The 25,159-nt window shown below is 45.5% G+C and overlaps 1 protein-coding gene across 13 annotated transcripts in view; it reads right to left on the reverse strand.

The window, feature by feature from the left end:
• Nucleotides 1–25,159, reverse strand: part of LOC103790708 (uncharacterized) — a 51,183-nt gene that overhangs the window by 14,177 nt on the left and 11,847 nt on the right. For 3 of the 13 annotated variants that reach the window (XM_078361160.1, XM_078361155.1, XM_054249263.2), the window contains exons 1-4: nucleotides 11,701–11,741; nucleotides 5,159–5,246; nucleotides 2,808–2,925; nucleotides 1,957–2,083 (exon numbers count right to left, since the gene is read on the reverse strand). In XM_078361160.1, coding sequence (XP_078217286.1) covers nucleotides 1,957–1,990 — 34 coding nt within the window. In that variant the 5' untranslated portion in view covers nucleotides 1,991–2,083; nucleotides 2,808–2,925; nucleotides 5,159–5,246; nucleotides 11,701–11,741. Of the gene's footprint in view, nucleotides 1–1,956; nucleotides 2,084–2,807; nucleotides 2,930–5,158; nucleotides 5,247–11,700; nucleotides 18,507–19,605; nucleotides 19,793–24,917; nucleotides 24,995–25,159 lie in introns of those variants that run through there. The other 10 variants (XM_078361159.1, XM_078361150.1, XM_035283675.3 and 7 more) reach the window with 7 other exon arrangements.

Here is a 25,159-nt window from a genome sequence, read left to right on the forward strand (position 1 = left end):
CCTGAGTAACAACAGAGAAACTCCATCTCAAAAAAAAAAAAAAAAAAAAAAATATATATATATATATATATATATATATATATATATATATATATATACTGTCATATCAATGAAGAGAAGACTCTGCTTTTGTCTCTGAGCTGCAGCACCGCTAGAACACCCAAAGATCAAACTCCTGCACATCTGGAGAGCAGACAGGCCAGGTGCAGTGGCTCACACCTTTAATCCCAGCACTGTGGAAGGCTGAGGGGGGTGGATCACCTGAAATCAGGAGTTCAAGACCAGCCTGGCCAACACAGTGAAACGTTGTCTCTGCTAAAAATACAAAAATTAGCTAGGTCTGATGGTGGTGCACACCTGAAGTCCCAGCTACCTGAAAGGCTTGGGCAGGAGAATCATGTTGAACCCAGGCGGCAGAGGTTGCAGTGAACTATGTGCCACTGCACTCCAGCCTAGGCAAAAGAGCAAGACGTCATCTCAAAAATAAATAAATAGCAAACGAAGGACAAGTGGGGACAAAGAAAGGTGTCCATTCAGAGATCTCAGAATTTAAGCTTTCCTTTTTCCGAAGAATCCTCCCGCTTGCAGTTTCCTCACTCACTATTTACTTCTTTATGTATTTACTGTATTTATTTATTATTATTATACTTTAAGTTCTGGGGTACACGAGCAGAACAAGCAGGTTTGTTACAAAGGTATCCACGTGCCATGGTGCTTTGCTGCATCCATCACCCCGTCATCTGCATTAGGTATTTCTCCTAATGCTCTCCCTCCCCTAGTCCCCACCCCTGCCATCCCTCCCCTAGTGTGTGATGTTTCCCTCCGTGTGTCCATGTGTTCTCACTGTCCAACACTCAATTATGAAAGAGCACATGCAGTGTTTGATTTTCTGTTCTTGTGCCATTTTGCTGAAAATGATGGTCTCCAGCTTTATCCAGGTGGCTGCAAAGGACATAAGCTCATCGTTTTTTTTGGCCACACATCCCCACACACTATTTGAAGGTGCAGTTTCTACTCTGCCCATCGTAGCTCCCACTTGTGATTACAGCTGTAGTACATTCCCACCCATCTAGATTTTTCTGCTATTTTTACTTGACTCTCCACAGTCCAGGGCTCTTTCCCTGGCTTCATCATGGAGACAACAGGTCAGAAAGAGGCTCCTGCTTGTAAAAAGAAAGAAATGTGATGTGCTGGAGCTTTTCTTTCTTTTTCTTTCTTTTTTTTTTTGAGACGGGTTTTTTTTCTCTTGTTACCCAGGCTGGAGAGCAATGGCGCAATCTCGGCTCACTGCAGCCTCCACCTCCTGGGTTCAGGGAATTCTCCTGCCTCTGTGCTGGAGCTTTTCTAGTGTCCCAGTTGGAAAGAAGGCATTCCAGATGTATGGAGGAAAACATTTCACACTGCTCCACTGACTGCCTCCTTCGGAACGCTTAGAGAGCCTTGTAATATGTGGAAATCACGCTTCTTTCTAGGAACTACTGAGTAAACAGCACAGGAGTAACAAACAGGGAACTGATATCTTTCAAGTCTGCCAGAAGGTTTTGCTTTTGTTTTCTTGAGATACAGTCTTGCTCTTTAGCTCATGCTGGAGTGCAGTGACATGATCTCGTCTCACTGCAACCTCTACCTCCCAGGTTCAAGCGATTCTGCTTCCTCAGCCTTTCTGGTATCTAGAATTACTGGAGGTCACAACCATGCCTGGCTAATTTTTGCATTTTTCGTAGAGACGGGGTTTTTCCATGTTGGCCAGGCTGGTCTTGAACTCCTGACCTGAAGCGATCCACTAGCCTCAGCCTCCCACAGTGCTTGGATCACAGGTGTGAGTTAGTGCACCTGGCCCACCATCAGGTTTTTGCCTACTTTAGATCTGGAACCCCCAATGAGGTATCATGAAGAACGAGCAACATCTAAATACCCAAGCGCACATCCCCGCTTCCGGAGGGAAGTTATCCTCACCCAGGGAGACCAGGTTCCTGTAGTTCTCCAGCATCACGTCCCTGTATAAAGTCCTCTGAGCCGGGTCCAGGCATCTCCACTCCTCCTGAGAGAATTCTATGGTCACATCCCTGAATGTCAATAGACCCTGAAATGAAAACACATTTTAACCACATGGTTACGGGAGGAGTTCTGATCTCTACAGAGAATGATAAGAGGACAGAGGTAAAAGCACGGATTTAATTGTAGGGAATGTTCTGACAAATGAAGAAAGGGATTTTTCACCACATTATGTCTTCCCAGTTGTGTTTATTATACTTTTTAAAAAGGTCATGATGCCCTCTTGGTATGGATTTCTTGTGTTTGTTGATAATACAAGAAATACACACAACAGCTATTAAATATGTTCAAAAAAAAAAAAAAAAAAAACACAAACCAAAAAATCTACATAGCGTTCTCACTAAAGAAATGTTTGAAAATTTTACCGACACACCAAGTAACATTTTGTATCTACATGAGACAGAACATGAATGATGTTTTCAGAAATGACAATGTCCACAGTGAAAAATCGGAAACTAAAATTCAATTGGGCGTGACGGCCATGGCTGCAATCCCAGCACTTTGGAAGGCCATGGTGGGTGGATCACCTGAGCTCAGCAGTATAAGACCGGTGTGGTGAACATGGTGAAACCCTGTCCCTACTAAAATACAAAAATTGTCCTGTCACAGTGGCTCATGTCTGTAATCCAAGCACTTTGGGAGGCCAAAGTGGGCAGATCACGAGGTCAGAGGTTTGAGACCAGCCTCACCAATATGGTGAAACCCTGTCTCTACTAAAAATACAAAAATTAATTGGGCATGGTGTCACATACCTGTAATCCCAGCTACTCAGGAGGCTGAGGCAGGAGAATTGCTTGAACCTGGGAAGTAGAGGTTGCAGTGAGCCAAGATCATTCCACTGCACTCCAGCCTGAGAAACAGAGCAAGACTCTGTCTCAAAAAACAAAAACAAAACAAAAATTAGCCAGGCATAGTGGTGGGCACCTGTAACACCAGCTACTCAGGAGGCTGAGGCCTGAGAATCACTTGAACCCAGGAGGTGAAGGTTGCAGTGAGTCAAGATTATGCCATTATACTCCAGCCTCCGTGACAAAGAAAAAACTCAGTCTCAAAAAAAAAAAAGGTAAACAGCCAGGTGCAGTTGGTCATGCCTGTAATTCCAGCACTTTGGGAGGTCAAAGTCGGCAAATCTTGAGGTCAGGAGTTTGAGACCAGCCTGGCCAAGAGGGTAAAACACCATCTCTACTAAAAATACAAAAATTAGCCGGGCGGTGTGGCGGGCACCTACAATTCCAGGTGCTTGAAAGCCTGAGGCAGAGACTTGCTTGAACCCGGGAGGTGGAGGATGCAGTCAGCCAAGATTCTGCCACTGCACTTTAGCCTGGGTGACAAGCGAGACTCCCATCCCCCCAAAAAAAAGGTAAATAAAAAATAACTATTAGGTAAGTGCTTAATACTGAAGTGATGAAATGATCTGTACAACAAGCCCCGATGACACGAGCCTACCTATGTGACAAACCTTCACACGTAGTCTAAAGTTAAAACATAAATATAAAAAAAAATTTTTTTATCATTGCAGATTTTTTCTAAAAGTCTCATACAGATGCAGAAATACACGATTATAAGACTTCCCCTGACACCTGACACAGAACTGACAGTAGTGGGTCCCCGGTGAGGCTGGAAGGAGGGTGGAGGACGTGACAGAGGAAGGAGGAGCTTTATGGCCAAGGGCCTGGAGCTTTACACAAAACAATGGTGTTTAAATACAAAAACGTTTATTCAATAATAATTGGTGGGGCTGGGCACAGTGGCCACACCTGTAATCCCAGCACTCTGGGAGGCTAAGTCAAGGGCATCATCTGAGGTCAGGAGTTTGAGTCCAGCGTGACCAACGTGGTGAAAGCCCATCTCTACTAAAAACACGGAAGAATTAGCTGGCTGTGGTGGCAGGGGCCTATAATGGCAGCTATTTGGGAGACTGAAGCGGGAGAATCACATGAACCAGGGAGGCAGAGGTTGCAGTGAGCCGAGATCACACCACTGCACTCCCGCCTGAATGACAAAGCAACGGTTTCTCTAAAAGAATAATATTAATAATAGGTAGAATGAGAATATGGCTCCATCCTTTAGAATAAAAATGAAGTCCTACTTCCATATTTAAGGACATTAGAACCATTTTTACTGAAAAGGCCTGTTTCAAAGCCTTTCCACAGCAACACCACAGTCTCCATGAGCTTAATGCACTAAGAATAGTTTAATGAGGCCAACCGCAGTGGCTCAAGCCTATATTCCCAGCACTTTGGGAGGCCGAGGCAGGTGTACCACAAGGTCAAGAGATCGAGACCATCCTGGTCAACATGGTGAAACCCCATCTCTACTAAAAATACAAAAATTAGCTGGGCGTGGTGGTGCGCACCTGTAATCCCAGCTACTCAGGAGGCTGAGGCAGGAGAATTGCTTGAACCCAGGAGGCGGAGGTTGCAGTGAGCCGAGATCGCGCCATTGCACTCCAGCCTGGGTAACGAGAGCGAAACTCTGTCTCAAAAAAAAAAAAAGAATATTTTAATGAATCTCCTGCTATTATTTAGGTTGGTTTCTCATACTTAAACTAATGGAATAAAACACCTTGTATCATTCATGTCTGTGTATTAATGCTCCATTCTAATCAGTGAGATGTTTGGAGTCAGAAACACAGAAACTCACTCAATTACCTCAACGTGTAGCACAGAATCTGGCAGAAAAGACTTCCCCTTATTGGTCTCCTTTCCTAGAATTTCCCACGTACTTTGTGCACATTAATATGTAGTGTCCACGGGCAGCTGCTCTGCTCCTGGTCTACAGAGAGCTGATGGTGCATCAGATGTGGCCCCTGAACAATCCCTGCTGCCCAGCAGCCCTGACACCATGGGGCCCACACCCCGTCTCCATCCATATCTGGGGTGAGCCCTTCCCAGGACCATGCCCAGTGCAGCCTCTTCCCATGCTCCTGTCACTGGGGCACCAGGGATGGAATCTAGTTGACATGAGAGGGAGTGAGGGAAGGCATGGGTGAGTGCCAGCAAACCTGGCAGGCAGGACGCTTCAGACTCAGAGAAGATTCCCAATTCCAAGGCCCAGCATTTCTGAAAGGAAGAAGAACAATCCACCGAGAAGATCATCTCACCTGAGGAAGAGCCATCCCTGACTCCTTTGCTTTCCTCTTTTTCTTCCGGGGTTCTTCCTCACGTATCAAGAGTCTTTAGAAGACAGTCCTGAATGTTAAAAATATGTTGTTTATTGCTCAGAATCAACACACCCCCTCTCTGTGTATGTACCCCAACACATACAATAAGACCTCACCCTGAGGAAATACAGTCCCCTCTGCTGCCCACTACATCAGGATAATAAACTCCTACAGGAAAACTCAGTGAAGTTTAGACCCCTTTCTTCAGAATCTGCTCCCCTTCTGGAGAAGCCCCCACACACATGCTGCAGCAGTGAGGAGCTGGGCTGGAATGAGCTCCCCTTCAGGGCACAGACCCAGCCCTCAGCAAACCCCATGCAGATGCTGGGTGCAGTGGCACCTGTAATCCCAGCACTCTAAGAGGCCAAGGCAGGTGGATTGCTTGAGGTCAGGAGTTTGAGACCAGCCTGGGCAACATGGTGAAACCCCATCTCTGCAAACAGCATAAAAACTTAGGCATGGTGGTACATGTCTGTGTGTCTGTGGTCTCAGCTACATAGGAGGCTGATTGAGGTGGGAGGATCACTTGAGCCTAAAGGGCAAAGAGTGCAATGAGCCAAGATTGGACAAGTGCACTCCAGCCTGGGTGATAAGAGTGAGACTCTATCTTTAAAAAATAAATAAATAAAGGCCGGGTATGATGGCTCATGCCTGTAATCCCAGCACTTTGGGAGGCCAAGGCAGGTGAACCACGAGGTCAGAAGTTTGAGGCCAGCCTGGCTCAGAGATCAGCTTAGCAAGTATGGGGAAAACCCATCCCTACTAAAAATACAAAAAATAGCCAGTCATGGTGGTGGATGCCTGTAATCCCAGCTACTCGCGAGGCTGAGGCAGGAGAATCACTTGAACCCAGGAGCAGGAGGTTGATGTGAGCCAGGATCCTGCCATTGCACTCAAGCCTGGGCAGCAGAGCAGGACTCCAACTCGAAACAAAAAAAAAACTTGCTGCTCAATGATGGCCACAGAGTCAACTTTAAATATTATTAGAACTCAGGTCAACTTTTCATGTTAGACCTGGAAGAAACTTTTCACCCCACAAAGAAGGGTGGCAAAAAAAAAAGAGCCGTTCTGCCATCAATGAGGCGGTGACCCGAGAGTGCACCATCGACACTCACAAGCGCATCCATGGTGTGGGCTTCAAGAAGAGATTCATAAACTTGCCATGAAGGAGATGAAAACTCCAGGTGTGTGCATTGATACCAGGCTCAACAAAACTGTCCCACACCATGTCCACGTGTGGTTGTCCAGACAATGTAATGAGGATGAAGACTCACCAAATAAGCTCTACGCTGTGGTTACCTGGGTACATGTTATCACTTTCAGAAACCTACAGGCCGGCACTGTGGATGAGAACCAATCACTCATCATCGTAAACATAAAGTTAAGGTAGGACACAGTTGCTCATGCCTGTAATTCCAGCAGTTTAAGAAGCAGAGGCGGGTGCATCACCTGAGGTCAGGAGTTCCAGACCAGCCTGACCAATATGGATAAACAACATCTCTACTAAAAAAAAAAAATTAGCTGGGTGTTGTGGCACATGCCTGTAATCCCAGATTCTTGGAAGGCTGAGGCAGGAGAATCACTTGAACCAGGGAGGCAGAGGTTGCAGGGAGCTGAGATTGTGCTATTGTACTTCAACCTTTCAACCTGGGATACAGGAGTGAAACTTTGTCTCAATAAAAAAAAAAAAAACTCATAAAATTGCCATTAAAAACAAACAAACAAAAACCAACTCAGACCTACCCTGAGTGTGTGAAGGAGAATCTCTGGAGCATAAAAGATATCGTGTAAATTCCCCAGCACTCTACTGTGAAGCCACAGTTGAGATCCACTCGGAGGAGGAGGAGGCGAGCCCAGCGCAGCCCCGATTAGGCTCTGCTCTCCCCCTGGGGCCTTGGATCATCAGTACCGAGGCGGTGGAAGGTGAAGAATAAAAAAGAAGCATGCAGAACAGCCAATATGGACCAGAGGTGGGGTGAGGGTGTGGCTGCAGTGCTCACTGGGAGGTGGGTCACAGAAGTCCCCACTGAGAGGTGATATCAGAACAGACACCGGGGAAGGAGGTGTGCCTGTGCCTGCACTTGCGGGGCCAGTGAGTTCCAGCAGAGACACGGCCCACGTGAGGGCCTTGAGGTAGGAGCAACCTTGGCCCCAGGAACAGGAAAGAGGCCTGTGTGGCTGGAGCAGAGGGAGTGAGGAGGACACAGGCAGGAGATGAGGTCAGAGAGGTCCTGGGAACCCAGATCAGGCAGGGACCAAGTCTTCAAACATTTTTCTCCCATGACAACAAAGAATTTTATAAAATAATGAATTTCAGCCGGGCGTAGTGGCTCATGCCTGTAATCCCAGAACTTTGGGAGACTGAGGTGGGTTAATCACTTGAGATCAGGAGTTTGAAACCAGCCTGGCCAATGTGGGGAAACCCTGTCTCTACTAAAAATACAAAAAATTAGCTGGGCATGGTTGCATATGCCATTAATTCCAGCTACTCAAAACGCTGAGGTAGGAGAATCGCCTGAACTCAGGACACAGAGGTTGTGGTGAGCTGAGATCGCACCATTGCAGTCCAGCCAGAGCAACAGGAGCCAAACTCCATTTCTCTTTTTTTGAGGAGTTTCACTGTTGTTACCCAGACTGGAGTGCAATGGCACGATCTCGGCTCACCGCAACCTCCGCCTTCTGGGTTCAAGCAATTCTCCTGCCTCAGCCTCCCGAGTAGCTGGGACTAGAGGTGCGCACCACCGTGCCCAGCTAATTTTTGTATTTTTAGTAGAGATGGGGTTTCATCATGTTGACCAGGATGGTCTCGATCTCTTGACCTTGTGATCCACCCGCCTTGGCCTCCCAAAGTGCTGGGATTATAGGTGTGAGCCACAGTGCCTGGCCATCCATTTCAAAAATATAAAAAATAAAATACAAATACAAAAATTAGCTGGGTGTGGTGGCACACAACTGTAATCCCAGTTACTTGGGAGGTTGAGGCACAAGAATGGCTTGAACCCAGAAGACAGAGGTTACAGTGAGCCAAGATCATGAAACTACACTCACAGCTTGGACAATAAAGTGAAACTCTGTTCCAAAAAACAAAAACAAAAATAGAAAAGAAAAAAAAAGAGCATTTTTATGTGATTGATGAAGAGATAATAAAACATGAGTCACGTGATAGAGACTGACTGATAAGCAACTGTGACTGGGGCAGAGGGAGTCATGAGATGAGGGCAGGCTCCCAGGAGGAGGCTGGACATGGGCCAGGGCCCTGGACACAGGGCTGTGGAGCCACACGGAGGAGTCAGGCTTTTGTCCTGGGGAACGCAGGAAGCCGGTAGAGGGTTCCCTACCAGGGACCGACATGACCTGCTTTAGATTGAGCTGTGATATCCTAATACAGAGAAGGGCCATGGAAGATGATCTCTGAGTCTACACCTATGTTTCTTCCATTCTTCTTCTTCTTTTTTTTTTTTTTAATTTTTGGGGTATTGCATGACATTGAAAATTCTAATTACAACTGGTCACTCCCCTGTCCCAGAAGAAAAGCCACACCCAAACACGCACTCTATTTTGCCAAAAATTTCCAGGGCCAGGGTCACTCAGGTTGAGCTTTTCTGGTCTAGCCTCTCATCTCCAAGTTGTAGGGAGAGTCACTGACGCTCAGAGAGGGAGACATTCACACCACGTTACTCTGAAAAAGTCTGAGATGAGTGAGAAGGTGTGCCTGAATTCTCACATGGTGGCCTGGAAGGGCTAATGGGAAGGGTTGGTCTTTATCACCCCAATCATTAAAAATTAGAGAACCATCCATTACATACCTGGGCTAAAGAAACTTCTTTTGCAAGGTTCTGATGCCATTAATTCCCTACATTTAATTCTTCTTTCTAAGAAAGTCACAGCAACATTTATAAAATGCAGAAGTGTGAGGCTGGGTGCAGTGGCTCACACTTATAATGCCAGCACTTTGGGAGGCCAAAGTGGGTAGATCACCTGAGATCAGGAGTTCAACACCAGTCTGACCAACATAGTGAAACTCTGTCTCTACTAAAAACACAAAAACTGGGCTGGGGGCGGTGGCTCACGCCTGTAATCCCAGCACTTTGGGAGGCTGAGGCGGGTGGATCACGAGGTCAAGAGATCGAGACCATCCTGGTCAACGTGGTGAAACCCTGTCTCTACTAAAAATACAAAAAATTAGCTAGGCATGGTGGCGCGTGCCTGTAGTCCCAGCTACTCAGGAGGCTGAGGCAGGAGAATTGCCTGAACCCAGGAGGCGGAGGTTGCGGTGAGCCGAGATGGCGCCATTGCACTCCAGCCTGGGTAACGAGTGAAAACTCCATCAAAAAACAAAAAGTAAAAACAAAAACAACACAAAAATTAGGTGGGGTCAGTGATACAGGCCTATAATCCCAGCTACTTGGGAGGCCAAGGCAGGAGAATTGCTTAAACATGGGAGGTAGAAGTTGTGGTGAGCCGAGATCTTGCCTCTGCACTCCAGCCTGGGCGACAAGAGTGAACTTCGTCTCAAAAAACAAATAAATACGTAAAATAAAATGCAGAAGGGTGAACACACAGCTATTGACCTTGAAAACAATGAAAAAAGGTCAGTTGTAGAACTAAGACATAAGCAAATTTTTTCAATCAAGAATACATGGGTGGCTGGGCGAGGTGGCTTATGCCTGTAATCCCAGTATTTTGGGAAGCTGAGGCAGGCGAATCACCTGAGGTCAGAAGCTGGAGCCCAGCCTGGCCAACATGGTGACATCTCATGTCTACTAAAAATACAAATAATTACCTGGTCATGGTGGTGGTCTCCTTTAATTCCAGCTACTCGGGAGGCTGAGGCAGGAGAATTACTTGAACCCAGGAGGTGGAGTTTGTGGTGAGTCAAGATCACAACATTGCACTCCGGCCTGCCCAACATTAGCAAAACTTTCTCTCAAAAAAAAAGAGAATACATTGCTCTCCCATAGCTTTTTTTCTTTTGAGACAGGGTCTTGCTCTGTTGAGCAGGCTGGAGTGCAGTGGCATAATCTTGGCTCACTGCAGCCTGGACCTCCTGGGCTCAAGCGATTCTCCTGCCTGGGCCTCCAGGGTAGCTGGAATTACAGGTGCACACCATCACGCCCAGTTAATTTTTTTGGTGGGGCGGGCAGAGATGGGGGTCTCACTATGTTGCCCAGCTGGTCTCTCATGCTCTCCTTCTCCCTCTAGCTCTTTTCTTGTCATTTTTTTCTGGAATTCTGCTCCTCATTTTGTACCACTCTTCTCTCCTGCTGTTTATCCCCTTCTCCCCTCTATTCCTTCTTTTCTGCCTCTTCTGCTCCATCCTGGCCACTTATTTAAGCTCTTGTTGCTCCTTCTCCCCAATCTTTCTATTGTCCTCAATCTCCGCATCTTTTTACCTCTTCTCCCCTCTCTGCGCCTCCTCTGCTCTCCCTGTTAAATTCTCTCTTCCCTGTTATACTCTTGTCCCCACTCTCTGGCTCCCCACATCCCCAGGTGTCCTCCCTGCTGCGGCTCCCTCTGTTCTCCTTGCCACCAGCACCACTCCGCTCTGTCTGCCCCGGCTCCAAGTCCCTCCTCGTCTCCCTCACTCATGAGCCTCCCTCTTTGCTGCCCCATCCCTGCCTTGCTGTCCTTCATCTCTCTGTACATCACGCTTTTCTCTACATTTCTCCAGTTGGTTTTCCCCTCCTGCTTTTTTTTTTCCCACTTTTGCTGTCTCATGGCAAATCCCTCACCCATCCTCTACTTTGCCATCTGTTACGTGTCTTTCTCATTTTTCTTTTCTCTGTCTCAGGTTTTCTACTGCTCTCTAACTGTCTCCTGATCCCTTTGGCCACACAATCACAGGAGGGTTTGGAGATAGTCGCCTACATGCCGGAGAAGCACGTTCTCCAAGGGCTGGAGCTGGGCAGGCACGAACGCCTCCTGTCACAGGACAAGCCCTGGACACCTCCCCAACGCGGGCTCAGGGAAGCGGTGACTGCGGAGGGGAGACCTGGGGTGCAGCAGGGATCGGTACGAGGAAGGAGCTGGGGGGCGACGGCGCCTTAAGACAAGGGTGGGGTCTGCAGGATCCCAGGACGAGGCAGAGGATGCGGCCTCCCCGGGATTGGGACCGTGGCGCTGGGCTTCGAGGGGCGACGAAGTCGAGGGTGGGAGGTGCCCAAGGAGGAAATCCACCTCTCGCGTGAGGCCTTCAAAAACCGCGGGGAGGGAGAAGTCAGAAAAAGGTTTTGAGCGGAAAAATTATGCAATAAAAAGGGCACACATTGCCCTATGGTAGAAAGACCGGAGAGGGGACCAGCGGCAGGGCAACTTTAAATCCAAAAGTAAGCGACCCCCGGACTCTCACAGGGATGTCTCAATTTGCATGAGGTGAAGGAGGGCAGGGTGAGAATTTCCCGGTTTGTGGGGACCCTACATCCCAGGTACACAAGCGCCGGGGACCTGAGAAGCGCAGACAAGACAGAGGGAAACTCACGCACCGCGGTGTGACCTTCATCCCACGCGATCTTTTTCCGGGTCTGCGCGAATCTGCGTGCGCAGCGCTGAAGGCCGGCCTGGGCGGGACCCACGAGGGGGTGGGCAAGGGAGGGGCGCGGCGCGAGGTGGAGAGACCTTGCCTTTCAGAACTAGCAGAGGGCAGGCCGTGGCGGGACTTGTGTGTTTCTCAGCCTGGCTCCCAGCGCCCGTTTTTTGGGTTTGGAGGTGAGACCGGCCAGGAAGGCTGAGGGACGATTCAAAAGCTTTGGAATTGCCCGGAATAGAAATGCAAACTAGAATTTGAAATTGAAAGCCCTGCTTGAGCGGAACCTACAATTTCATGCTGACAATCCACAGAGCAGAATAGACATCCTCTCCCTTTATATTCTCCATTCACTGCCATACAGCGTATGCCCTTTCAGGCAGGGATGCCACCCCCTGGGTCTTTGGTTCTTGTCCTGGTCTGGCTGTTTCCTCATATACTGCTTCCGCTTTGTAACTGCTCTAGGCATTCCTCCTACTACAAACTACTATATAGTCATATAGGATTATGTAAATCAGCACTAAACCTGTCGGTACAGCTCCGACTACAATACCTATATCTATTTAGAAACATTATATGGACCTAAGTATTTTAGACGTAAGTACCCGCTGTGCTGCCTAAGCTGTAGTTCAGTGACGCAGTATTAGCTCCAGCCTTCTCCTCCTGTCCGCCGCCCAAGTAGCTGGGACCACAGGTCATGTGACTATGCCTAACTTTTTGTACTTTTTTTTTTAGGAGACACGGGATTTCACCCTGTTAGCCAGAATGGTCTCGATCTCCTGACCTCATGATTTGCCTGCCTCAGCCTCCCAAAGTGCTAGGATTACAAGCATGAGCCACCATGGCCAGGCTGGTCTGGAACTCCTTACCTCAAGCAAACCATCCGCCTCAGACTCCCAAAGTGCTGAAATTGCAGGCGTGAGCCACACCAGGCTTTTTTTTTTTTTAAATAAACAGGGTGACCCCTGTGACCCAGGCAAAAATACAGTGGAACAATCACGGCTCATTGCAACCTTCACCTCCCAGGCTCAAGTGATTTTTTTTTTTTTTTGCCTCAGTCTCTTGAGTAGTTAAGATTAGAGGTGCTTGCCATGACACCCAGCTAATTTTTGTTTTTAGTAGAGATGGAGTTTCACCATATTGGACAGGCTCATCTAGAACTCAAGTAATCCACCCACCTTGGCTTTCCAAAATCTTGGAATTACAGGTATTAGCCCCGCACCAGCCTAGTTTTTGTTTACAGGAATAAGAAACAAGCCAAGTTGGGGGGCTTGCTCTGGTGATTCCAGCACTTTAAGAAGCCAAGGCGGGAGGATCATGAGGTCAAGTATTGAGACAATCCTGGCCAACACAGTGAAACCATGTCTCTACTAAAAGAACAAAAACTAACTGGGCGTTGTGGTACGCACCTGTAGTCTCAGCTACTCACAAGGCTGATGTACAAGAATCACTTGAAGCCAGGAGGCAGAGGTTGCAGTTAGCTGAGACCATACCACTGCACTCCAGTCTGTCAGCAGAGTGAGACACCATCTCAAGAAAAAAATATATATATAAAAATACAAAAATTAGCATGGCGTAGTGGCATGCATCTGTAATTCCAGCTATTCAAGAGGCTGAGGCACAAGAATTGCTTAACTGCAAGGTAACAGACTGCAGAGACAAGACCACACCATTGCACTTCAGCCTGGGTGACAAGAGAAAGATTTCATCACAACAAAAGGAAAAAAAAAAAAAAAAAAAAGGCTGCATTAACTGCTGACCTCAAGTGATCTGCCTTGGCTTCTCAAAGTGCTGGGATTTCAGGTGTGAGTCACTGCTGGGCCCAGCCCATTCTTTAACATAAACACTTTTTATGTCAATTAATGCTGGAACTCAATTTTAAGTCAAATCAAACTCAAGTCAATAGTGAATTGACTCCAATGTCAATTAATGCTTAATGGTTTGCTATACTTATTGCATTTGGAGCAGTTATATCAAAAAATGAATATTCTGATGTTCTGCAAGGAGTGACTTTGGACTGAAGACCTTGCCACACTATGACATTTGTAAGATTTCTGCCCAGTGTGGATTTTCTGATGTCTAATGTGGTGTGAACATGAAGTACAGGCTTTGCCACAATCATCACACTAGTGAGGTTTCCCTCCTGTATGAATTCTCCTGTGTTTCGCATAAGATGAAGCTTGAACTGAAGATCTTGCCACAATCATGACATTGGTAAGGTTTCTTTCCAGTATGAGTTTCCTGATGAACTGCCAGGTATAAACAATGATGGTAAAACTTGTCACATTTATTACACTTGTAAGATGTCTCTTTATTATGGATTCTCTAATAATTTGCAATGGTTGTTGTGGGTAACCCCTATATAGGCACTGAGGAATGAGAGCTAAGCAGAACCCTGGCACACTCACTTTATAGTGTTACTACTCAGCTATTTCCTTTTATATAATCCTTTACAAAATCATATAATAGTTTATTTATTTACTTTTGAGACAAAGTTTCGCTCCTGTTACCCAGGCTGGAGTGCAATGGCATGATCTTGGCTCACTGCAACCTCCTCCTCCTGGGTTCAGGCAATTCTCCTGCCTCAGCCTCCCGAGTAGCTGAGATCACAGGCACGCGCCACCATGCCCAGCTAAATTTTTTTGTATTGTTAGTAGAGACAGGGTTGCACCGTGTTGACCAGGATGGTCTCGATCTCTTGACCTCACGATCCACCCGCCTCGGCCTCCCAAAGTGCTGGGATTACAGGCTTGAGCCACCGCGCCCAGCTCATATAATAGTTTATAGAAATAGGGCTTGATGAATCCCTTTATATAATCCTCTATATATAATCATATAATAGTTGATAGTTTGAGTGCCTAAAGAATATTTCCCTACATATATACATATATCTTAGTTCATAATCAGAGGAATGCCTAGAGCGGACACAGTACAGAGCATGAATTAAGAAATAAGCAGCTTATAATCACAGGAATGCCTAGAGCAGACGCAGTGCAGAGCACGATTTAAGGGAAAAACAGTTATACCAGGACAAGAATCCATGGCCCAGGTGGCAGTGTTCAGTATAGTAAAGATACCCGCTGTACGGCAGGCTTGGGGCGAGAGCCACTCCTCCTGATGAAGGAGTTGTAGGACCTTGCTCCAGTTCTTGTGGAAGGCTGCCCTCAGACCGGCAATCCACCTTGGTGACTGTGAACTTTATCAGCTCTTGCTACTGTGCTGCTTGAAAAGCATCTTCCCATAGAACCCATTGGAAGCTGCCAGAGGGTGGCGATAACCCTGACAGCTCTGTCACTGCTGTGACTTAAAGCATCCTCCTATAAATCTTCTTAGTAGTTTGGCCAGGCGCGGTGGCTCACGCCTGTAATCTCAGCATTTGGGAGGCTGAGGCGGGTGGATCACGAGGTTAAGAGATCAGGATTATCCTGGTCAACATGGTGAAACCTCGTCTCTACTAAAAATACAAAAAATTAGCTGGGGATGGTGGCGCGTGCCTGTAGTCGCAGCTACTCAGGAGTCTGAGGCAGAATTGCCTAAACCCAGGAGGCAGAGGTTGCGGTGAGCCAAGCTCGTGCCATTGCACTCCAGCCTGGGTAACAGGAGCGAAACATCGTCTCAAAAAAAAAAAAAAAAGGTAGTTTGACCATAGATAGAAGTATTGCACACTGTGCACGGCCCACCTTCAAGCCTCGGTGACCTAATGGGGGTGGACCCCTTACTGCACATGGCCCTTGCCTTCATGGTAACGGACCCCTTGCTGTGCACTATCCACCTCCTGGCCTAGGCGACCTAATGGGGTGAACCCCATGTTTTATTGCTCACGACCCTATCACTATCCTTAAAGATGATTTCACTCACTGCCCTGCCCCCTAACCTATATACAATACTCATGCTTCTGGACTTTCACAGCCTCACCTGACTCCACTTATAGGTGGCATGGCCCCCTGAGCCCAGCTGCATTTTCTTTGTACTTCTGAGTCCTATCTCTTTATATCTCGGATCCTGTGCCTCAGTACAGCATAAGGCTCACCCCACGACCCTGTGGGGCCCTCAGCCCTACAGGTTGTAACTACTGAAAACACTGTGAGAATCATTACGTTTCCCTATACCAGGGATCGCTTGATGGTGGGTGTTGACTGCACACTAAAGGCTTTGCCACATTCATTACATTTGTAAGCTTTCTCTCCAGTATGAACTCTCTAATGTTGTGCAAGGTGTGTTTGTTAATCATAAACCTTGCCACATTAATTACACTTGTCAGTTTATCTCCAGAATGAATTGCCTTATGAATTACAAGGGCTGAATTTCAAGTGAAGCTCTTGCTACACTCATTACACTTCTAAGGTTTCTCTCCAGTATGACGTTTACAATGGACTACAAGAGATGACATCTGCCTGAAGGTCTTGCCACACTCATTACATTTCTAAAGTTTTTCGGCAGTATGAAGTCTACGATGCTTTGTAAGGGATGCCTTTTGACTGAAGGTCTTGCCACACTCATTACACTTGTAAGGTTTCTCTCCTGTATGAATTCTACAATGAACTAAAAGGGATGATGACTGAGTGAAGGTCTTGCCACACTCATTACACTTGTAAGGTTTCTCTCCTGTATGAATTCTACGATGAACTAAAAGGGATGATGACTGACTGAAGGTCTTGCCACAGTCATTACACTTGTAAGGTTTCTCTCCAGTATGAAGACTACAATGGTAGGTAAAAGATGACCTATAACGGAAGGTCTGGCTACATTCAATACACTTGTAAGGTTTCTCTCCAGTATGAATTCTACGATGAACTAAAAGGGATGATGACTGAATGAAGGTCTTGCCACAGTCACTACACTTATAAGGTTTCTCTCCAGTATGAAGACTACAATGGTAGGTAAAAGACGACCTGTAATGGAAGGTCTGGCTACATTCAATACACTTGTAAGGTTTCTCTCCTGTATGAATTCTATGATGACCTAAAAGGGTTGACGACTGACTGAAGTTCTTGCCACACTCATTACACTTGTAAGGTTTCTCTCCTGTATGAATTCTACGATGAACTAAAAGGGATGATGACCAATGGAAGGTCTTGCTACACTCATTACACTTGTAAGGTTTCTCTCCAATATGAAGACTATGATGGTAGGTAAGAGATGACATCTGACTGAAGGTCTTGCCACACTCATTACACTTGTAAGGTTTCTCTCCAGTATGAATTCTATGATGAACTAAAAGGAATGATGGCTGACTGAAGGCCTTGCCACAGTCATTACATTTATAAGGTTTCTCTCCAGTGTGAAGCCTACGATGGTATACAAGGGATGACGTCTGACTGAAGGCCTTGCTACACTCATTACACTTGTAAGGTTTCTCTCCAGTGTGAATTCTACGATGAACAAAAAAGGTTGATGACTGAGTGAAGGTCTTGCCACACTCATTACACTTGTAAGGTTTCTCTCCTGTATGAATTCTATGATGAACTAAAAGGGATGATGACCGATGGAAGGTCTTGCCACACTCACACTTGTGAGGTTTCACTCCTTTATGAATTCTTTGATGAACTACAAGGTACGATGACTGACTGAAGGCCCTGCCACACTCACTACACCTGTAAGGGTTCTCTCCAGTATGATGTCTAAGATGATATGCAAGCTGTAACTTTTGATTAAAACCCTCGCCACATTCATTACATGTGTAAGGTTTCTCTCCAGTATGAATTCCATTATGTCTTTCAAGGTGTGATCTGCGACTTAAAACTTCGTCGCATTCTTCACATGTATAAGGTGTCTCTCCAGCATGAAGTCCACAGTGACGTGAAAGGAGTGCTTGTTTATTAAGAGCCTTGCCACATTCATTACGTGTGTAAGGTTTCTTTCCAGTGTGAATTTTATGATGGGACTGCAGGGATGCCTTGCGGCTGAAGCTCTTGCCACACTCATTACACTTGTAAGGTTTCTGTCCAGTGTGAAGGCTCTGATGATGTGAAAGGCGTGCTTTTCTACTAAAACTCTCACCACATTCATTACATGTGTAAGGTTTCTCTCCAGTGTGAATTCTATGATGGCACTGCAGGGATGACTTCTGAGTAAAGGTCTTGCCGCACTCATTACACTTGTGAGGTTTCTCTCCAGTGTGAACTCTATGGTGACATACAAGGTTGTGCTTCTTAGGAAAGACTTTGCCACATACATCACATTTGTTTTGTTTCTCTCCTGAATGGGTTAGCTGATGTCTCCTTAAGAGTGAACTATTATGAAAGGCTTTGCCACACTCATTACAATGGAAAGGTTTTTCTATCATGTGTACTTCCTGTTTTTGTGTGAATAATGAAGAATGGAGGACATTATTCTCATGCTTGTTAGAGACATGGGTTTTGAGCCTACAAGAAATGTTTTGGGCTGTTGAAACTGAGGAATCATCATTGGCAGACGTCTCTAGCTGATTATCAATGTTCCCTTCGGAACATTTGGCATCTGGCAGATGCGAATGGAAGCTTAACCCAAGCTGATCTCCAATAGGCTTCCTGCCAGCACACCCGTCATCACATGGCTCTATACTACCAGTCAACTCCTTGGATTCTGTCATGAGTGCTTCATGGCCATTTCCTTTGACTTCTTGCCTCTGAAACTCAAACTCATGAATATCTTTCTCAGCTTCTGGGAAGCAAGAATCTCCAATGTGATGACTTGTACATTTTCCCAATGTCCCTGTGTGGATCCCTTCTCTTGTACTACCTTGCCCTGTTGATGAGAACTCCATCATAGACTTTAAAAAGCTATCTGAAAAATATAAAGACCAGTAGGTTTCCAATTAAGTACAGATGTTAAATAACAGTTAAGACTGAAATGTGCAAATATTACACAAAGAACAGTAGTTATTTTAAACTTCCCAAATGTAATCTTGAAAGTTTAAGATTACCCATCTCTACTAAAAATACAAACATTAGCCAGGTGTGGTGGTAAGTGCCTGTAAATCCCACCTACTCGGGATGTTGAGGCAGAACTGCTTGAACCCAAAAGGCAGAGGTTGCAGTGAGTAGAGATTTCACCATTGCACTCCAGCCTGAACGACAAAAGCAAAATTCCATGTCAGCATAAAAAAGAGTTATGCCAAGAGCCTTATATATATGAAGCAGGGAACCTGAATGATGTCGTCCCCAAGAGGAATTTCTACAGCAGTGACTGCTGCTTAGAAAAGATAATCTTTAGTTTATGTGAAGAACAGAGTCACAGTGCCAGTGAGATGCTTCTGTGATTCTCCTCAAAATCCAGAAAGAAAGGCCGGGCATGACGGCTCACATGTGTAATCCCAATACTTGGCCAGAGGCTGAAGCTGGCAGAGTACTTGAGACCAGGAGTTTGAGACAAGCCTGGCCATCATGGTGATACCTTATCTCTAATAAAAATAAGAACATTAGCCAGGTCTGGTGGCATGTGCCTGTAATTCCAGATAGGTTGGGAGGCTGAGGTATGGAATTGCTTGAACCCAGGAGGTGGAGGATGCAATGAGCTGAAATCACAATGGTGTACTCCACCCTGGGCAACAGAGGGAGACACTGTCTCAAAAACAAAAAGCAAACAACCAAAAAAACCCAGAACCACAGCTGGAAACACTTGTCAGTCAGTGTCATGCTTTCCATCTCTTATCCTGGACCATGCAGACAATTCTGCTCAGGGCTTCCAGGGGCATCTCTGCCTAGAGCAGGATGATGTTCTACTGTATTAGTCAAAGTGTTCATGAATTTTCTGTTTTTATGTAAAGCCACTTCATAGGAGAGTCCCTAAGAAGCTATCCGTGCTTCATAGGAGGGTCTGCAGAAATCAATGACATGTACATCAAAAGCATACATGGGGCAAAATTGCAACAGAGAATACATACCAGGAAGAGCCAAGATGGACAAGGGCAGATTCCTCGTGTCTGGAGGGACGGGTTCCTCACCCACAGACTCCAGGTTCCTGTAGTTCTCCAACATCACGTCCCTGTATACAGCCCTCTGCGCAGGGGTCAGGCATTTCCACTCCGCCAAAGAGAATTCTACAGCCACATCCCTGAAAGTCAAGCGTCCCTAAAATGAAAAACACATTTCAACAAAACGTTATACAGAACTAAGTTATCACCTTCACATGAAATAAGAAAAAAAAAAATAAGTATTGTTATGATACCAGACTGTGCTCTGACAAATCCGCGTTAAGGTATCTTTGGACATTTTTGCCATATAGTTGCTTTTTAGTATACTTTTCTATGATAGATTTAAAAATCTTCTAAGCCACTGTGGAAGTCCCAGTTTCATGGACAATATAAAAAATATATTGCTGAGTGAAAGTCTCATCACTGGAAACCCAGCACTTTGGGAGGCTGAGGCGGGTGGATCACCTGAGCTCAGGAGTTCAAGACCACCCAGGGCAACACAGTAGAACCCGGTCTCTACCAAAGATACAGAAAAATTAACTGGGTGTGGTGGCACACACCTATTCTCCCAGCTACTTGGGAGGGTGAGGGAAGAGATTTGCTTGAGTCTCAGAGGTGAATTTCACCATGAGCCAAGATTATACTACTGCACTCCAGCTTGGGCTCTAGACTTAGACGCTGTCTCTTTATATATATATATATAGATATAGATATATATGTGTGTGTATATAAATAAGGCCAGGTGTAGTGGCTCACACCTGTAATTCCATCACATTGGGAGACCGAGGGGAGTGGATTACTTGAAGTCAGAAGTTTGAGACAAACCTAGCCAATCTGGGGTAACCTAGTATTTACTAAAAATAAAAAAATTGGGGTCCACAGTGACTTCGGCCAGATGTCGTGGTGCTTGCAGACGCGAGGCCATGAGTTCAAGGCCAACCTGAACAACCTTACAAGCTCTCGTTGACTGGCAAAAAGAAAAAAAAAATTCTAGCCAGGCGCGGTGGCTCACGCCCGTAATCTCACCACTTTGGGAGGCTGAGGCTGGTGGATCACGAGGTCAAGAGATCGAGACCATCCTAGTCAACATGGTGAAACCCCGCCTCTACTAAAAATACAAAGAATTAGCTGGGCATGGTGGCACGTGCCTGTAATCCCAGCTACTCAGGAGGCTGAGGCAGGAGAATTGCCTGAACCCAGGAGGCGCCGGTTGCGGTGAGCCCAGATCGAGCCATTGCACTCTAGCCTGGGTAACAAGAGCGAAACTCCGTCTCAAAATAAATAAATGAAAAGTAAAAAAATTATCTGGGTGTGGTTGGGGAAAGCCCTTGTAATCCCAGCTGTTTGGGAAGCTGAAGCAGGAGATTGCTTGAACTCTGAAGGCAGGTTTCACGCCACTGCACTCTGGCCTGGGTAACAGAATGAGACTCTTTTGCAGAACAAAAAATAAAATAGATAAAAATAAAATATATATACACAGAAACATACAGACAAATACAAATTACAGAGTGAGAGAGAGAGAGAGAGGAGAGTACACACAAATGATATGTTTATACACAAATCATGGGCTTGGCCAGGCATGGTGGCTCATGCCTATAATACTAGCACTTATGATGTGAGCAGATCATAAGATCAAAATATCAAGAGACCATCCTGGCCAACATGGTGAAACCTCAACTCTACTAAAAATACAAAAATTAGCTGGGCGTGGTGGCACACAGCTGTAGTCCCAGCTACTCGGGAGGCTGAGGCAGGAGAATCAGTTGAACTGGAAAGGCGGAGGTTGCAGTGAGCCGAGATCACGCCACCGCAGTGCAGCCTGGGTATCAAGAGCAAAGCTCCATCTCAACAACAACAACCAAAAATTAGTGAAGAGGAAAACAACAACAAAGAATGAATGGAAATAAAGGGAGTCTAAACAGACCAACAGGACGCCATCAAGGACAACATCCTACACCTTATGAAAGCCCCAGGCCGGGCGGGGTGGCTCACGCCTGTCATTCCAGCACTTTGAAAGGACCGGGTGGGGGAAATCACCTGATGTCAGGAGTTCAAGACTGACCTGGCCAACATGGTAACATTCCTTCTGGATTAAACAGACAACAATTAGCCAGGTGTGGTGGTGCGCACCTGTAATTTCAGCTACTTGGGAGGCTGAGGTGAGAGAATCACTCCAACCCAGGAGGCAGAGGTTGAAGTCAGCCCAGACTGCACCACTGCACTCTACCCTGGGCGACAGAGCAAAATTCCCTCTAAAGAAAAAAAAAAAATTCCAGAAATCCAGAAGAGAGTGAGAGTCAGAAAGGAACAGAAAAGCCTACTGGAAGACATAATGCTCAAAATTTTCTAATTTCAGAAGGCAAAAGAAACAAATTCAACATCTTAAAAGTATCCAACTAGGATAATCTAAGAGACCTACAACAAACAACATCATAATAAAATTATCAAAATTCAGAGATAAAGAAAATTCTAACAATAGCCAAAAGAAGAGCTGTCACCCAAGATGGTGTTGCTGTCATATTCTTAAGAAATTTCTCAGTAGAAACATCAGAGTCTGCGAGCGAGTACGATGGAACAGTCAAAGCTTCAAAGAAACGCACCCGCCAATAAAACCGCTATACCTGAGAAAATGATCCTTTAAAAAATATTTTAAAATTAGGTCTTTCTCAGTTCAACAGAAGTTGAGGGAGTTGGTCACCACTACATCTGCAGCTACGCTCCGAAGGATTGAATGTGCTGAATGGAAAAATTAGCTCCTAGTCGGTATAAGAGTTTCAGTTTTGCAGGACAAAGTCCTGTAACTACTGCATACTAATATGAATATACCTGACACTACTTTACAGCCAAACAAAGAAACGACTCAAACACATCATCAAAGATTGACATGTCCAATTCATACTGAATTAAGTGTTGATAGCAAGATTGCTATACCTGTCTCAGATAAAATGGGGCAATGAAAAACAAAGAAACAGACTTTTACAGTTGTAAACATTAAGAGACATTAAAGGGAAAAGAGTGAAATTTCAATAAAGTGTGTTCTGTCTAAGGGAAATCAAAAGTATTTTCAAAAGCAAAACAGGAGGCTGGACGCGATGGCTCACACCTATAATCCCAGCACTTTGGGAGGCCGAGGTGCGTGGATCAGGAGGTCAAAAGACCGAGACTATCCTGGTAAACAAGGTGAAACTCCAACTCTACTAAAAATACAAAAATTAGCTGGGCATGGTGGTACGCGCCTGTAGTCCCAGCTACTGGGGAGGCTGAGGCAGGAGAATTGCTTGAACCCAGGAGGCGGAGGTTGCAGTGACCCGACATCGTGCCATTGCACTCCAGTCTGGGTAACAACAGCGAAACTCCGTCTCAAAAAAAAAGAAAAGAAAAGAAAAGAAAAATAGGGAGGTGTTTGCTGACTTCATATGAATTTGCTGACATACATTACCTGAATCTTTAAAATTAATTACCTGAAATACCTATGAGAAATACACAAAAATTAAAATTAAATATAAACCAAATCTATTTTTATTTATATTTTTGAGATGAAGCTTCACTCTCGTCACCCAGGCCGGAGTGCAATGACATGACCTTGGCTCACTACAACCTCTGCCTTTCAGCTTTGAGCAATTCTTTTGCTTCAGTTTCTTGAGTAAGTGGGATTACAACTGCTTGCCACCCATACCACCTAATTTTTTGCACTTTTAGTAAAAACGGGGTTCCACCATGTTGACCAGGCAGGCCTTGAACACCTCACATAAGGTAATCACCCTGCTTTGGCCTGTCAAAGTGTCAAGATTACAAGCTTTGGCCACTGAGCCCGGCTGCCATCAAATTTTTAACAATAAAATTAGATTTAAATACAAGAGGACGTCATAATCACCGATGAGGCAAAGCTTACAAAGCAAAATAAAACAAGAAAATGCAAATAGAGAGCACGGGCCTAGGCAAGATGGCTCACTTGTATAATCTCAGCACTTTGGGAGGCCGAGGCGGGTAGATACGTGAGGTTAGGAGTTCATCAACAGCCTGGCCAAGATGATGAAACCCCATCTTTACTAAAAATACAAAACTTTGCTGGGCATGGTGGCATGTCCCGGTAATCCCAGCTACTTGGGAGGCTGAGGCAGGAGAAGTGCTTGAACCCGGGAGGTGGAGGTTGCAAAGAGTTAAGATGGTGCCTTTCCACTCCAGCCTGGGCAACAAGAGTGAAACTTGTCTCAAAAAAAAAAATAAAAATAATAATAATAATAAAAAGGTCATGTGAAGAAACATTTGTTTTACCCTTAAAAAAAAAATTCATAATATGAAAAAAACTTAAAGGCAAAAATAAAGAATTTGTAGGGAGCCAGCCCCCACACCCCATCCACGGGTACCCAGAATTCAGTGTGACAAATAAATGAAAAAAAAGACAGATTAAGAATGAAAGTGGGGCCGGGCGCGGTGGCTCACTCCTGTAATCCCAGCACTTTGGGAGGCCGAGGTGGGCAAATCACGAGGTCAGAAGATCGAGACCATCCTGGACAACATGGTGAAACCCCATATTTAAAAAAAAAAAAAAAAAAAAAGCAAGTGGGACAAGCGGCCATCACTTGTACTGGAGGCAGCAAAGGCCCGGAGTTCTGGTTTCCACACGTTTATCTATAGAGCAGGTGGCAGGGTGAACTGGTGAAGGGAGGCTGTGCATCAAACATAAAATTGACAGCAGTGCTTTACGTGAGTCTCTCAAGAGCTAAAAGCGAATGCTTGTCAATAGACAATGCAGCTGGTGGGAGCGGGCACAGCAAGGAGCCTTCATGTCTGGCTACATTCCAGTGCTTCAAGGGAGGGTTACGTCCTTGGCACTATGTTTAGAATATCAGAGTTTAGGTCACGCTGTTCCTGGGACCATGCTGGCATAGAGAGGCCTTCCTCCCCAGAGGCCTCTGCGGCCTTCCTCCCCAGAGGCCTCCGCGGCCTTCCGCAGTTTATTTTCCTGATTCCTTTTATACATAACTTATAATCAGTCTATGTTATATATTACTTATAGCCAGTTTATGTGGGCACATCGTAAACCCTCCCAACATTGCTGCTTCCCCAACAGAACTAAACTAAATAATACAAAGTAGCTCTCAAAACACAGGAAAAGAATGCTGAGCAAAGTATTGAAATTCATTTTACATATACATTTCCACAATTAATGAAATTTACAGACTCTCATGGAATAAAAAATATAAATAAAAAGGGCTTTCTTTTTCATCGAAAATAAAAAGAACATGGTAGTAAGACCACAGTAATAAGCTTTGCTTAACTGAGTGGCAAATTTCTCATGTTCTCAGGCAGAGAGAGCACCACTGCAGCTGGGGGTAGGGGTGAAATCTTCCCACATCTAGAAGATGAAACGGCAAATCCAAGAAGAAGCAATCAGTTCTTGAGTAGCCCGATTTGCAGTGAAGTCTCCACACTCACAGGTAGCCAGTGCGTTATTCTCAGTAACAGTGAAAAACTGTCAAGGATATCACGTGGAGTCAGGAGTTTGAGACCAGCCTGGGCA

This window comes from Callithrix jacchus, chromosome 22 (assembly GCF_049354715.1).
Source record: "Callithrix jacchus isolate 240 chromosome 22, calJac240_pri, whole genome shotgun sequence".
In the NCBI taxonomy this organism is placed as follows: Eukaryota; Metazoa; Chordata; class Mammalia; order Primates; family Cebidae; genus Callithrix; species Callithrix jacchus.